Raw genomic sequence first — 17,109 nt, 5'->3', positions numbered from 1 at the left:
CTTCCATTCGTCACCCCGGTGAATCTGAATTGGGTTATAAGCCCCCCACAGATCTAGCTTAGAAAAAATGTTGGCTCCTCGTATGCGGTCAAACAGTTCTGAAATCAAAGGCAACGAATATCTATTTTTTACCATGATCTGGTTGAGACTATCCTTTTTCTTGACGAAGAAGAACCCGGCTCCTGCCAGGGAGGAGGACTTCCGTATGAAGCCCCTCTCCAAATTCTCCTTAACATAGGCAGACATGGACTGAGTCTCTGGCAAGGAGAGAGGATATACCCTACCACGGGGAAGGGATGCACCGGGAATCTTCTTGATAGTATAGTCATACGCCCGGTGTTGGGGCAGCATCTCCGCCTCCTTCTTGCTGAAGACATCTGAGAACGCAGAATAATGACAAGGCAATCCTGCCAAGGAGGCTGGACCGGATGAATCTGTACCAGACAGTGGTTGAGACACTCGAGACCCCACTGGTGGACCTCTCCAGAATTCCAGTCCAGAACTGGGGCATGTAGTCTGAGCCAGGGCAGGCCCAGCAGCACAGGATTGACGGCCTTAGACAGGACAAAAAATGAGATGAGCTCGGAATGAAGGGCTCCTACTTGGAGCTTCAATGGCTTGGTCAGAGCTACAACCACGTCTGGCAGAGGTAGTCCATTCACCGATGCAACAATCAAAGGTCTCCCTAGAGGGGTGGTGGGCAACTGGAGAAGATCCACCAGGTCTCTCCGAATGAAATTAGCTGCGGATCCAGAGTTCAGATAAGCAGAGACCCGGTGCGTTTTTTCGCCGGATACTATGGGAATGGACAATTTAGACGAAAGACCTTCCTCACCCAGGGTTGTCTCTCCAACCAACCCTAGTCTCTGGGGCTTTTGGGGGCACAGACGCACGAGATGGCCTCCGAGGCCAGAGTGCATCTGCGTTGTCTCTCCTGGGTAGACAGCTTGAAATGATCCATCCACAAAGACTCCTTTGGAGGAACAGCTGATGAGGACAGCAGGGGTTGTTGCAAAGTAGGAGCCAGGCTAGGGGGTCCTCCCTCCCGAAGGGCCTCTTGGAACTGTTCTCGGATCCTTATGTCAATCCGGGCGGCCAGAAGGATGAGGTCATCCAGGGTGGATGGCAGAACTTGTGCGGCAAGTTCGCCCTTAATCTCAGGAGACAGTCCCTGCCAGAATGTAGCCTTCAAGGCCTTGTTGTTCCACAACAGGGTGCGGAAGTGGATGGCGTACTTGTCCAGGCTCCTCAAACACTGTGCAAAATGTCCGTAGGAACCCCTAGAAGTCACAGGTCTCTGGTCCTTGTCTCTCCCAAATAGGGTTCGCCCATGCTAGTGACGAGAGAGATGATGAGAGCAACCCTTGCGCCATCAGTAGAAAATGCCCTAGCATACTGTCTGAAGTGGATCTGGCACTGGTTCAAAAATCCCCTGTAGGTCTTCGCATCTTCATCATAGCGATGAAGTAGCAGCAGAGAAAATCAGGGATCAGCACTGCAAGTAGGTGTAGTTGGAGGGTCTGTACTTCCAGGAGGTGTACTAGGAGGAACAGCAGTTTGCACATCCAGCCGATGTGCAATAATGTTCAATGCCTGGAGGAGTTGGTCCTGTCGAGACCGGAGGTCAAGCATATCCGCCCGCATCACTTGTGACGTCATCATGGTCTTGTATTGACCAGCGGGGTCCATGGCTTGAGCGTGCTGTCATGTTGGGTGTGTGGACCCACTGGACTGTACCGCCTTAACGGTATGGCAGCTAGCCACAAGAAACAGGTCAAAGTCTATAGTTCACATAGGTGTACCTGTGGTATTTTCAGACAGTAGCAAGACAGGCTCAGATGGGACTCTGGCAGCAGGCAGACACCAGGCGTGGTGTAACATGACAGGCATTGTACTCAGTAGACTCCAACTCTATACGGCATGTGGTTCTGGATAGCACGGGACACAGGATACAGGTAGCCGGAACGGGGAACACTGTAACTGGGAAACACTAAGGGACCATTTGCAGAGAGGAACATAGTTAAACGACAACAACGCTTAGGCAATGCAGGAAGGGGCAGGGCCCTTCTTATAGTCCATGGTGCTCATGGACTAATTTGGTCTTTAATTTAGGTACATGTGCTAGCCCTTTACGGGACACGGCCGAGTGAAGCGGAAGTGAGCGCTGGCATCTCCTGAGGAGATGATGCGGGCCAGCACTCACTGATCCATGGCTGTGACCGTCAGCAGGTGAGTAAACCTGACGGCCCGTGGCCATGGGCATTACACTACACCACACAGGAGAGCTGACAGCTCCTTTATACTAAACCACACAGGAGAGCTTACAGGTCTTCTTTACTGCACCAAACAGGAGAGCTGACAGATCCTCTATACTACATGACAAAGGAGAGCTGACAGATCCTTTTCACTGCACCACACAGGAGAGCTGACAGCTCCTTTATACTACACTACACTACACAGGAGAGTTGACAGGTTCTCTTTATTATACCACACTGGAGAGCTGACCGCTCCGCTATACTACACCACACATGGAGAGCTGATAGATCCTCTATACTACACCACACAGGAGAGCGGACAGCTTTTCTTTACTACACCACACAGGAGAGCTGAAAGCTCCTTTATGCTAAACCACACAGTAAAGCTGACAGGTCTTCTTTACTGCACAAAACAGGAGAGCTGAGAGATCCTATATACTACACCACACAGGAGAGCTGACAGATCATCTTCACTGCACCACACAGTTGAGCTGACAGGTCCTCTTTACTACACCACACAGTTGAGCTGACAGCTACTCTATACTACACCACACAGGAGAGCTGACAGCTTCTATATACTACACCACACAGGAAAGCTGACAGCTCATCTATACTACACCACACAGGTGAGCTGACCACTCCTCTATACTACACCACACTGGAGAACTGACAGATCCTCTATTCTACACTACACAGGAGAGCTGACAGAACCTCTATACTACACCACACAGGAGAGCTGACAGGTCTTCTTTACTGCACCAAACAGGAGAGCTGACATGTCCTCTTTACTACACCACACAGGAGAGCTGACAGATCCTCTTTACTACACCACACAGGAGAGCTGAAAGCTCCGTTATATTAAACCACACAGGAGAGCTAACAGTTGCTCTTTACTACATCACACAGGAGAGCTGACATGTCTTCTTTACTTCACCAAACAGGAGAGCAAAAAGGTCATTTTTACTATACCACATAGGAGAGCTGACCGCTCCTCTATACTGCACCACAGAGGAGAGCTGACCGATCCTTTATCCTACACCACACAGGAGAGCTGACAGATCCTCTGTGTTGCACCACACAGGAGAGCTGACAGGTACTCTTTATGACAGATCCTCTATACTACACCACACAGGAGTGCTGACAGATCCTCTTTACTACACCACACCACACAGGAGAGTACACCGGTGCACTTCACTATACCACACAGGAGAGCTGACAGGTCCTCTTTACTACACCACACAGGAGAGCTGACAGATCCTCTTTACTACACCACACAGGAGAGCTGAAAGCTTCGTTATACTAAACCACACAGGAGAGCTAACAGTTGCTCTTTACTACATTACACAGGAGAACTGACATGTCTTCTTTACTTCACCAAAGAGGAGAGCAAAAAGGTCCTTTTTACTATACCACACAGAAGAGCTGACCGCTCCTCTATACTGCACCAAACAGGACAGCTGACAGATCCTTTATACTACACCACACAGGAGAGCTCACAGATCCTCTGTGCTACACCACACAGGAGAGATGACAGCTCCTCTATACTACACCACACAGGAGAGCTGACAGCTCATCTATACTACACCACACAGGTGAGCTGACCACTCCTCTATACTACACCACACTGGAGAACTGACAGATCCTCTATTCTACACTACACAGGAGAGCTGACAGAACCTCTATACTACACCACACAGGAGAGCTGACAGGTCTTCTTTACTGCACCAAACAGGAGAGCTGACATGTCCTCTTTACTACACCACACAGGAGAGCTGACAGATCCTCTTTACTACACCACACAGGAGAGCTGAAAGCTCCGTTATATTAAACCACACAGGAGAGCTAACAGTTGCTCTTTACTACATCACACAGGAGAGCTGACATGTCTTCTTTACTTCACCAAACAGGAGAGCAAAAAGGTCATTTTTACTATACCACATAGGAGAGCTGACCGCTCCTCTATACTGCACCACAGAGGAGAGCTGACCGATCCTTTATCCTACACCACACAGGAGAGCTGACAGATCCTCTGTGTTGCACCACACAGGAGAGCTGACAGGTACTCTTTATGACAGATCCTCTATACTACACCACACAGGAGTGCTGACAGATCCTCTTTACTACACCACACCACACAGGAGAGTACACCGGTGCACTTCACTATACCACACAGGAGAGCTGACAGGTCCTCTTTACTACACCACACAGGAGAGCTGACAGATCCTCTTTACTACACCACACAGGAGAGCTGAAAGCTTCGTTATACTAAACCACACAGGAGAGCTAACAGTTGCTCTTTACTACATTACACAGGAGAACTGACATGTCTTCTTTACTTCACCAAAGAGGAGAGCAAAAAGGTCCTTTTTACTATACCACACAGAAGAGCTGACCGCTCCTCTATACTGCACCAAACAGGACAGCTGACAGATCCTTTATACTACACCACACAGGAGAGCTCACAGATCCTCTGTGCTACACCACACAGGAGAGCTGACAGGTACTCTTTATGACATATCCTCTTTACTACACCACACAGGAGAGCGGACAGATCCTCTATACTACACCACACAGGAGTGCTGACAGATCCTCTATACTACACCACACAGGAGAGCTAACAGGTCCTCCATACTACACCTCACAGGAGAGCTGACAGCTCCTCCATACTACACCACACAGGAGAGCTTCTCTATACTCCGCTACACATTGGAGTTGAAAACTCTTCTATACTACACCACACAGGAGAGCTGGCAGGTTCTCCATACTACACCACACAGGAGAGCTGACAGATCCTCTTTAGTACACTGTACAGGAGAGCTGATAGGTCCTTAGGATTATTGTTTGCTAAACTGCATTCTGAGGTATGTAGTATTTACACCAGGCAGTATACAGTAGCCTGAAGTAGAAAAATGTTCCCCATAGTGTACTACAGAAGACTGCACTATGCATTTAAGCTATGTATTCCACTGTTGATTGATTTCAATTAGTAGATTTCTGATTGCAGCTCTTGATGTGGTTGCAGTACAAAAAACGACAAAACTTAAGATAACCACAAGTAAACCATTCGCAAACTTATTATTCTGGTGGCTTCTTTTTAAAGTAGGGGAACCTGATTATACAATTCATTTGAACCATTTCTATATGATATTATTCAGAAAGAGGGGTTGTCTCCTTTGAACAATCCCTTTCTTTAGTAGGGTACTCTGATGTTAAACTAATTGCAGGGTGTTCCAGCAATCGGCTGTAATATGTAGGGGAATCTGTCATCAAGTGTTTCATTTTCCTGCATCACTTCTGCTGCAGAAAAGAAGAATTACACAGTTCACACTGAAATCAATGGACTGTCTGTGTAATTCATGGACATGCCGGATTATCCAGAACAAAAAAGTCTAAAGCGGTTGTCTCAAACCCAGACAACCCTTTTAATCTGGATCCAGCTACCAGGAACCCTGGCAAACAGTTCATTTAAATGGGGGAAGATCAGCCAGCTCCAATTTCCCCACTTGTTAGAGTCACTTTGCTCTGGATCTTATAGGGGGATCAACTTTATGATGTCCACTTGCCATCTTAGAACATATGGGCATTGGTTTCCTGATGGGAGAACCCCTTTAATAAATGTGGTCGATCGCAAATATAGGAAAACCAAGGTAAAAGCCATGTTTAAAATAACACTAGACTGTATTTCTTAGATCTTGTCCCATAGTCTCATATAACTAGTCTACTTACTTGCCATCAGCCAGGTTGATCTTCTTGAAGAATGGGTAGTTCTCGGGGCTTGGATTTCCATGTTGATCTTCATATACAAAGACTGGGGAGCGTCCAATTTCCACACCAAGTTGTTGAACACCCTTTTCATTGTAAATGGAGAGAAGGAAGAACTGGGCCCCCTTCTTGACTTTTAGAGTTATGAGAATGGAGAAGTCTTCTGGGAACGGACCATCTGTACCAAGGTATAAAATTAAGTTTTAACACATGACAACATATTTTATTATACTGGACTATGTGTTTACCAAGTTTTGTACATTCAACACACCATAGTCATATTTTGGCTACCTAAGTACTAAAAAAACATTTGGAAACTGTTCCATGTGATAAAATGGGCATTTACACAGGTAAAAAATGTATATGTAAATGGAACTCTCAATTACCTCCTACAAACCATAATAACTCTTCCAGCAATCCCAGAATCCTTTGGGGAACTTATTCTTGCAAGATTTCCCTAGTCTCTCACCTAAGCAAGAAAGGTTTGGAAAAAGACCCTAGCATTATCATATTCAAGATGGTGGCGTTCCATCCAAATGAATGTTTTTTCCAATCCAGTTGAAGAAGCGCTCAGCAGGGGCGTAGCTACAGGGTGCAGAGGTAGTAAACTAAACCAGGCCCTGGTACCTGAGGGATCCCAAAGGCCCTTTTACCAAGTAAGGTAACACCAGTATTGTACTGTAAATGGCACATGATAGGTGAAGCCCTATTTTGCTTTGGGGTTCAGGAGCTTCAAGTTGGACCTCTGAAGCTCCTATGACTCCCTGGTACATCAGAAATTATCAACACCATTCAAAACACAGGTGAAGGTTCCAAAAAAAGTGAATTTTATACTTGGGCAAAAAGAACGATTAACAGTCACACCTCGTCTTGAAGATCATCTTAGTTGAGTCAATTGTTTGCTGCCAAAGTCCTATATCTAAATACTCTGGTTATGACAAAGTGGCTTGTTGGCGCCCCCATGGCACCCAGTGCACATACCATGCTAGCCTCCCCCTAGCTACGACCTAGGGTCATGGACCACTTCCTAGAAATTTCTTTGACCGGGCATTAACTGTACTTCAAGATATCGGCATCAACTGTAAGGCCATGTTCACATGACCATGAATTTTTTTAGAAAATCCAAGGCAGAAACCCTAATGCTGAAACTCAGATTTCTTCTGCAGATTGGCCACCAAATCTGCACGTGGATTAGCCCCATTGTAATTCATTATAATTTTGAATTTCGAATCCCCTAATATAATTCTTTTAGGTTCATTCTCCTAACTCACCTGGAAATAGCTGCTTGGTTGGGGCACTAACGTGCGTTCTGTTCTCCAATCGGAAAGCAATATCCGTTTCCTCAATTCCTTGTCTCTGTGTACAAAGTCCAGACGCTAACATAACTCCTTCAATTTCTTCATTAAGTTCCAGGGCTTTTAAGACATTAATTGGGGTCTCTAGGAATGGGAAAACAAAAGATTAGTCAGACTTTATGTGGAATAGCTACAAAATATATACAATATACAAAAAGCTTCATCGATACTTAAAGGAGTTGTGCAGGACTAGAAAAAATGGCTCCTTTTTTTTTTTGTGGCTGTGCCTAGTACTGTAGTTCATTTCCATTTAAGTGACATGTGCTGCAATACCGGACACGGCCCAAGAACTAGAGTGGAGCAAAAAAAAAAAAATAGAGAAAATTGGAGAAAAAAATAGACCCGTTTTTCGAATTCTGGACATACAGTTTTATGAATATTAAAATTAATATTGATCTAAAAAAATTTTTTATATTGTTTTCTTTTACCATTTTAAATAAAATACAAAAATAAAATGATTCCTTAAATTATCCTATTGTTTCCCTATAGAAGGAAAAGTTCTGTATGTAATGCAATGGATTTGTGGATTTAGAGCAGGTCATATAATACTACTGGAGGTTTCTCCCTTGCAATGACTTGTCAGTGCAATACAGAATTTCTCAACCTGTGTTAAGCGTTTTCCCTTTTTCTGTGAAATTATTGAATTACAATAAATGTCAGGCAGGTGTAATATAATAGGATTTCAGAAGCAATTTCAATGGGTGGGCATACCTAGACCCTTTTGTCCTGGGTTGCAAAACCTGACACCATAATGGGGGGCCCTGTTTGATCTTTGATATGGTACTCCCTTTTCGGTATATCACATTGATTAACATCAAATCATCAGACCCTTTAAGCCCCACCCATTCTGCCCAGGAACTCCCCCAGATAGCAAATGAGCAAAAACCCACCCTTTTGTGGTCTGGTTTGCGCAAAAGTTAGTTGGTAACTATGAATTAATTCAATCTGCTTTATAAATTTATCCACATAAAATGGACCCTGATTTGTAAGACCAAAGTGCAAAGGAAGCACGGTGGCTCAGAGGTTAATGCTGTTGCCTTGCAGCACTGGTGTATTAGGGTATGGCCACACGGAGCAGCACTGACCCAGATGCAATGTGGCCAATAGCCGCGTCGGCACCACGTTCGGCGCGGCGGTCAAATTGCCTGCAAATTCAAAATTGTGTATCCATAAAGGGTGTATTCATTATTGGCCGCAAGATTTTGCAGATAAAGGCTGTTTTACCCGCAACAACGCGTGGCCATTAATAGGCAATATGACAGTCACGTCGAACATCGTGCCAGCGCGGTTGTCGCCCGCATCACGGCCGGGTCAGTTTCGCTCTGTGTGGCCTTACCCTTAGGTTTAAATACAACCAAGGACAACATCTGCTTAGAGTTTGCATGTTCTTTGCGTGTTTGCATAGGATCACTCCATGTTCTTCAGTTACCTCCTATGCTCTAAAAACATACTATAGGTAAATTGGCCATAGAGTGTGTGAGATAGGAAAAGTAGATTGGGAATAGGGATTGATGTGGATGGTGACAATCTCTGTACAGCACTGTGCAATATGTTGGCGCTACATAAGCAACAGAAAATTAAAGTAAAAGTGGAGGTGTTGAGCATAGCAACTGATCCATTTCCTTAAATTCCTCATTTTGTCCATATCAAATAACAGATGGCATTTCATTGGTTGTTTGGGACCACACTTTCTTAGCACTGATATACATTTAGCGGCAATGCACAGAACTATTTGGACAAGATCAGATATTTTATTTGCTATGGGGACGCTCCTCCAGTCCCAAGACTGGAGGGTCATTTCTACGGATAGACACACACAGGGCGCACCTTGTAGATAGCACCCACCTTTATGTAGATAGCGCCAATGTAGCTTCCTGAAAGAGCGGAATCCCCCTGTGGCCGGGGATTCTGCTTCTGGAGCGCTCCGCTTGATTTCTCTGTCCATATATGGACAGTGACATCAGGGGTAACTCCTGAAGCGGAATTCCTGTCCACAGCGTTGCCGATACTCTGACCAAGAATTGCACTCCAGGAGAAGCCCCTGCCGTCTGTGTCCATTTATGGACAGTGACGTCACTGGCTTCTCCTGGAGTGGAATCCCCCATCACAGCGTCAGGGATTCCACTCCCGGAGAAGCCCCTGACGTCTCTTTCCAATGACGTCAAGGGCTTCTCCTGGAGTGGAATTCCCGGTCACAGAGTTGGCATCGCTGTGGATGGGGATTCCGCTTTAGGAGTTGCCCCTGATGTCACTCTTCATATATGGACAGAGACATCAAGCACTCCGTCCAGGAGCGGAATCCCCAGCCACACAGAGATTCCTCTCCTTCAAGAAGCTACAGTGGCGCTAGTAGATAGCAGAGCAGGAAGATACCTCCCTGCTCTGCTATATTGGTGTCGCTACTGCTGTAGCAGCCCCAGCGGCTACTAGCAGCGCCGTCGGCCATGTAGGGGCGCATCTCGATGGGTGGCACGGGTGCCCTCATGCCCAGTGTCGCGGCTAGCAGCCTCTATGGCTGCTACAGAGGTAGCGACGCCACTGAGTGAAGAAGCGCCTGGGCGGAAAGGCGGCTGCTGAGTCGCCTGGCCCGGGTGCTTTTGACACAAGCAGGGGAAGGGAGCCAGCTCAGCGCTCCCTTCCACCTGCTGGAGTGATGCAATGGCACAGGTCGCACACCCCTAAGGCCAGCCCTGGATGTCATTATGTGTAGGGTTACCTCATATGATGTTACCCGTGATACCAACAATGGAATATCAGTACAGAACATACACATATACATCCATAACATTAAAACCACTGACAGGTAAAGCGGATAACATTGATTATCTCATGTTAATGGCGGAGGGGGGATATATTAGGCAGCACATGAACAGTCAGTTCTTGTAGTTGTTGTGTTGGAAAGAGGAAAACTGGACAAGTGTAAGGATCTGAACTTTGACAAGGGCCAAATTGTGATGACTAGACGACAGGGTCAGAGCATCTCCAAAACGGCAGGTCTTGTGTCGTATTATCGATATGTAGTGGTTAGTACCAAAAATGGTGCAAGGAATGACCGGCAACAGAGTCAAGGCTCATCGATGCGTATGGGGAGTGAAGGCTAACCTGTCTGGTCCGATCCCACAGAAGAGCACAAGTCTCAGAAAAAGTTGCTGCCGGCTACAATAGAAAGGTGTCAGAACACGCAGAGCATTGTAGCTTGCTCTGTTTGGGGCTAGGTAGCCATAGGACCAGTCAGTGCCCATGTTGACTGTCGGCAAAAGCCCCAAACGTATGCATTGCTTACCTGGGGAACAAATGGCACCAGGATGCACTATGGGAAGTAGACAAGCCAGCAGAGGCAGTGTGTTGTACCGGGCAATGTTCTGCTGGAAAACCTTGGGTCCTGGCATTCATGTGGATGTTACTTAGACACGTACCACCTTCCTAAACATTGCTGCAGACCAAGTACACCCCTTCATGACAAATATATTCTCTAATGGCAGTGGCCGCCTTCAGCAGGATAATGCGCCCTGCCACGCTACAAAAATTGTTCAGGAATAGTTTTAGAAATATAACAAAGTGTTCAAAGTTTTGACATGGACTCTAAATTTTCCAGATCTCAATCCAATCGATCATCTCTGGGATGTGCTGGAAAAACAAGTCCAATCCATATAGGCATCACTTTGCAACTTACAGGACTAAAAAGATCTGCTGCTAACGTCATTGTGCCAGAAACCACAGAAACCTTCAGAGGTGTAGAGTCCATATCTGGCCGGGTCAGAGCTGATTTAGCAGCACAAGGGGGACCTTTATAGTATTAGGCAGGTGGTTTTATTGTTGTGTCTGATCGGTGTATCTTATTGGATATCAATACTATCGAGGCTCTCAGGGAATTAGATTTTGCTTGTTACTTATATGATATCAAAAGTAAAAACATTCAGCAAAATCACTTTTGCTACATATCTTATTTTTGTGCATTTTTTTTCTCATAAGTAAAGGAGTATAACTACTATAATACTGCCCCTCTACGTAAAATTATATAACTACTATATTAGTGCCCCTCTACGTAAAATAATATAACTACTATAATACTGCCCCCTATGTACAAGAATATGACTACTATAATACTGTCCCCTATGTACAAGAATATAACTATTATAATACTGCCTCCTATATACAAGAATATAACTACTATAATACTGCCCCTATGTACAAGATTATAACTACTATAATACTGCCCCCTATGTACAAGAATATAACTACTATAATACTGCCTCCTACGTACAAGAATATAACTACTATAATACTGCCCTATATGTACAAGAATATAACTACTATAATACTGCCCCCTATGTACAAGAACATAACTACTATAATACTGCCCCCTATATACAAGAATATAACTACTATAATACTGCCCCCTATATGCAAGCCTATAACTACTATAATACTGCCCCTATGTACAAGAATATAACCATAGCTCCCAACTTTCCCGGATCCGGCGGGACAGTTCCTGTTTCTCACCACTCTCCTGCCGTTCCGGGCGGTATGAAAAATGTCCCGCTGGGTGCCGTAGTGCTCAAGCGCAACTCGGAGGTAGGGAAGAGGGGGTGCCACAGAGCAGCTGTATCAATACAGCTGATCGCTGCTGACAGGCGCCCTGCATGCCGGACGACTGTAGCAGCGATCAGCGTCAGAAGGAGGCATGAGGTCTTGCGACGGCGTTCTGACTGGGGTCGATGCCGGCCCAAGAGTGGACCAGTCCAGTCACCAGACCTTTCATCTAACCTCACCAGTCATGTGACAGGTCAGGTGACTGGACTGGTCCACTCCAGGGCCCGCACCGACCCCAGTCAGAACACATCTGCAAGCTGTCTGTGCGTGGCGATATTTACAAGGGGGACTGTGTGTGGCACTATCTACAAGGGGGGCTGTGTGTGGCGCTAGCTACAGGGGCGCTGTGTGGAGCTATCTACAAGGGGGCTGTGCGTGGCACTATCTACAGGGGGCTGTGTGTGTAGCTATCTACAAGGGGACTGTGTTTGGCGCTATCTACAGGGGGTGCTGTGGGTGGTGTTATCTACAGGGGGGATGTGTTTGGTGCTATCTACAGGGGGGCTGTGTCTGGCGCTATCTACACACAGCCGCCCCCCTTGTAAATATTACTAACTTTATTTTTTTGTTTTGCAGGTTCCGCTGGACTGTTTGGACTACGTCGTAGATACGTTGGACTACTGCGATGATCTATGTTTTTTTTTAAAACAAAATGGTGAAAGAGGGTTGTGTGGGGGAGTTATTTCAATAAAAAAATATTTTCTTATGTCTCTGTGTTTTTATTAATACTTTAATAGCGCCTTAGTAATGGCAGTAGTCTGATTGACAACGTCTATTACTAAGGTGGGGCTTAGTGTAAGCCAGTAAAAAGGCTGCAACTAACCCCCCATTATTGCCCCGGTACCGACCGCCACCAGGGGTGCTGGGAAGAGCCGGGTGTGATCCAGTACCTGACCATCTGTAGTGATGGTCGGGCACTAGGGCGGCAGCAGTCTGGTATTACGAAGCTGGAAAGGGCCAAAAACCGTGGCCCTTCCCACCCTGGTAATGCTAGGCTGCTGTTGCTGTGTTGTGTCTGGCTGGTTATGAAAAAAGGGGGGGGGACACAATGTCGTTTTAAAAAAAAAAAAAAAAAAAATTAAGAAAATGAAATTGCTTCCCCCCCATTTTCATAACCAGCCAGATACAACATAGTGGCAGCAGCCACAGGCTGGCATTACCAGGGTGGGAAGGGCCACTGTTTCTGGCCTCTCCCATCCTAACAATACCAGCCTGTGGCCGCCCCAGTGCACGCCCATCACTAGAGATGGTCAGGCACTCGATCGTACCTCGCTCTTCCCAGCACCACTGGTAGCGGTGGGTATAGGGGTAATAATGGGGGGTTAGTGCGAGCCTTTTTACTGGCTCACACTAAGCCACACCTTAGTAATGGACACGGTCACACTACTGCCATTACAAAGGCGCTAATAAAGAATTAAAAAAAACACAGACGTAAGAAAATATTTTTTATTGAAATAAGAACTCCCCCACACAATCCTCTTTCACCATTTTATTTTTAAAAAAAACTGTAGATCATCGAAATAGTGCAACGAATCTGCGACGCAGTCCAAACAGTCCAGCAGGAACCTGCAAAACAAAAAAAATAAAGTTAGTAATATGAAAAATAAAAAAACTTCTCACCTCCAGCGACATCTGTCTTCTTTCCTGCGATGCAATAGAAAGTGGACGTCAATGAAAAATCTGTCAGCTGAAAAGTCATCCACCACAGGGAAAAATGTTTCGCCATCATGTCTGATTCCCAGGTGTTTCTTTGTAGTACTCCGCCATGGGGAAACATTTTTCCCTCTGGCGGATGATTTTTCCATTGACCGGTAGCAGAGTTACACAACTGGAAAAAAAATTCCCCATCATGTAACTCTGCTACCTGACAATTGAAAAGTCATCCACCACAGGGTCTCCCTCTTGACTTTCATTGTTCTCAGCCTTTTGGTTTGTCCTGCAGCTGTAACAGAAAGACGATATAACCTGATCCATAATATCTGTGATAGCCATAGGTTATTTTTTTGTAAGTCTAGAGATCCGCAGTGAGAATATGATCTTGTTATTTAAGAAAGGATCTGTCCGTGATTTGATGTGCTAATGCGGGATATTGGGCGTAGTTAGGGGGCGTGGCTTAAAATATCCCTCTTTTCCATATTCAAAAGTTGGGAGGTATGATATAACTGGTACTTTCCTGTTTGTCCTACGGCAGCACATACATAGGGGTTAAAGTCAATTGACTGTCGGATAGAAGAGACAGGGTTAATTAGCAGTACATGCAAACAATTAAGCAATTACTAGCAGCCCATATTAAGGCTCCAGCGGGAGTATCAAGTTGCATTTTTTTGGTCTCTTCCTTCTGGATAGAAGTACATACTTCTATAGAAGAAACCTCTATACTTGCCCTTTATACAGAGAGAGGTCTCTGTCCCTAAGGCATAACTTTATCAGGGTGGATCGAGGTATCTCTCCCCCCTAGTGCTGTATACAGGTCATACCTGTCCCCTCCGGACCGTTATCCTCCATTATTGGATGACTGTGTGCATACCACTAATATACAAATTTTGGCTAGGGTGGAATACCATAACACGGGTGAAATAACTCAAGCCAGGCTTTATTTTAGTTTATAACTTGGGTTGACACGAGGGTCAGCCACAGCTTTATTATATATATTTTTTAGATTTTTACTTATTTTTATTTAATAATAAACAATTGCAAAACATAACGATTTTATTACCCGAATGCCAGCCCGCCTATGGAAGGGCATGAAGGTCAGACCTTTACCAAACACTGCCTGTGTTAAGGAATAATTCCAAAATTTAATGTTTTGTATTTTGTGTCAGTATACACTGCACAGTGTAAAATTCATTTTATTTTTATTTTTTAGTTTGTCTTGTAATGATCTACAGATGCTCTGCAGAATACTCAGTTATTTCTCTTTGGCAGTAAAACAGTTTATACAAGTAACAGTTCGGGGTGGCGCTCAAGGTGAGAGGGAGGGATTTTCTCTTTGCTGATTACGCTCCATGAGTTATGATCTTTGTTCTGTGTCCTATAAATATACGCTGTATATGATAATAAATGAGAATCTTTCCTATTGAGAACTTGGTCTCAGCGTCACTGATTCTCCAGCTGGTATATACCTACTTCTAATTTGGAACCTACAGAAATCAAGGCGTAGTGGTACCGTTGCGACCACACCTGCTGTGACATAGGTATTGCCATACAGAAGAATTAAAAACAGACAAGAAGTAAGTAAATAGACGAAATCACTCAAGTACAAATACAATAAAAGAGGATGTACAGATATACCATTTGTCCATATATTATGTTTCGGAACTTTTCTTATTCTTTATTCTCTTTTTTTTTGGTATTACGTACATATATATTTTTTTCTTTTCGTTTTTTCTTTTTTGATAAGAAAACACAGAGATAAACAGTCAACAGGGAGCGAAGGTGGGACAAGTGACGGCCAAAAGAGGGAGATGTCTTCCCGCCCCTGCCTTCGAAACCAAGGCAGGGAGGAGGGGGTTACTGCCCATGCTCCCCCAGAAACGCCCTGCAGGAGGGAACCCTATGGCCCTATAGGCTACCCGCTAAAGAGGGAAAAAGGGGGAAGGAGTAAATAAATCTTCCCTAGCCCTACCGGAGCCAGATTAACCCCTTCCATGCCCACAGTCATAGGCCCAGCGGCCAATAAGCATGAGGGCCTGCAATCCCTGCCTACCCCTGTGAGCGTCATCTTTTTGTGTTGTGTATTATAACATTTTACATAAAGTACTAGCCAGTGTGTCCACAAGCCCTAGCATTATTAGAGCACCATAATGACTGCCGCCTTTCCCTAGCTTATGTTACCAGATGTTCGGCGCATGTACATTGTGTACATAGCTCTTTCAGATATGGCCACCATTGTGTCCGCACAGGTGCAGTAACATAGGGAGACGTGATCTGGCGTGACTGCGCATGCATACAATTGTTATCGCGAGTCTTCGGGGTGTGTACAGAGGGTTCCCGAGCTCAGCCGGGCAGCGGTACCCTCGGCAAGTAAAGGTACTTTACCGTGGGCTGCACGCTGTTTTTTTTCTGCACATGGCGATATTCTAAAGTATTATTTGCTGTCTTTCAGATGGCCTCTCCTGCACCTTCCCATGGGAAAAAGAAGTCCAGGAAAATGAAACACAACTGTTGTGTTAATTGCCAGCAGCCAGTACCTGATAATTGGCAGCGCACTGTGTTCTGTCTGTTTGTCTGAATCGCCTCACAGTCCGGCTGAAAAATCCAGCTTTATCTCATGGTTTAAAGATCAGCTTACAGAAACCTTTAATGATATGAGGTCGGCCCAATTAGGGATCATCATAGGGCGTTTTGGGTGGCCGCCCGGAGCACGAGGCTCCCCGGGGCCCATGGCCGCCCAAAGTACAATGTAGTTTTATTGCGTTTTTTCCACGATTTTGCCGCGAATCGCGGCAAAAACCGCGGCGAAACGGCATTGTATATGTCCTGCAAAAGGACCTTTAGACATAAGATCACATGACCTCATCTCTGAAGTTCTTACTATTGCTTAGAAACCTGCTGGTCACATGACCGCAGGACCTCGAGCAGCAGCAGCGACTCCACAGAGAAGACTTGAGGTGAGCTGCTATGTAAGTATAAGGGGATGGATTTGTTTAGGGGGACTGTATTTAGGGGGTCTGGTCTGTATTTAAGAAGTTTGGTGTCTGTATTAGTTTAAAGGGTCTGGGGTCTGTATTTAGGGGGTCTGAGGTCTGTATCAGTTTAAGGGGTTTAGGGTCTGTATATTTAGGGGTCTGTGTTAGTTTAAGGAGTTTGGGGGTCTGTATTTAGGGGTTCTGCATTAGTTTGACATCTGGGGTCTGTATTAGTTTATGGGGTCTATTTAGGGGGCCTGTTCTAGGGTCTGCATTAGTTTAGGGGTCTTTATATAGAGGTCTGTATTTAGGGGTCTGGTCTGGCCTGGTCTAGGGTCTGTATTAGTTTAGGGATCTGTGTTAGTTTAGGGGGTCTGGTCTGGGGTCTGTATTAAGGGAGTCAGGTTTGGGGTCATTATTAGTGTAGGGGTTCAGGTATGGGGTCTGCATTTAGGTGTCCTGTCTGAGGTCTGTATTTATTTAGGGGTTCTGGTCTAGGGTCTGTATTTATTTAGG

General features: G+C 45.4%; 1 protein-coding gene across 2 annotated transcripts in view; it reads right to left on the bottom strand.

Annotated features, from left to right (window-relative positions):
• COL5A3 (collagen type V alpha 3 chain) overlaps positions 1 to 17,109 on the bottom strand; it is a 202,949-nt gene that overhangs the window by 135,432 nt on the left and 50,408 nt on the right. For both annotated transcript variants that reach the window (XM_075858954.1, XM_075858956.1), the window contains exons 2-3: positions 7,289 to 7,456; positions 5,982 to 6,195 (exon numbers count right to left, since the gene is read on the bottom strand). In XM_075858954.1, the coding sequence (XP_075715069.1) occupies positions 5,982 to 6,195; positions 7,289 to 7,456 (382 nt within the window). The remainder of the gene's footprint in view (positions 1 to 5,981; positions 6,196 to 7,288; positions 7,457 to 17,109) is intronic.

Source organism: Rhinoderma darwinii, chromosome 3, assembly GCF_050947455.1.
Source record: "Rhinoderma darwinii isolate aRhiDar2 chromosome 3, aRhiDar2.hap1, whole genome shotgun sequence".
In the NCBI taxonomy this organism is placed as follows: Eukaryota; Metazoa; Chordata; class Amphibia; order Anura; family Rhinodermatidae; genus Rhinoderma; species Rhinoderma darwinii.
The sequence above is the reverse complement of the archived record's forward strand: the minus strand, read 5'-3'. Positions and strand labels throughout refer to the sequence as shown.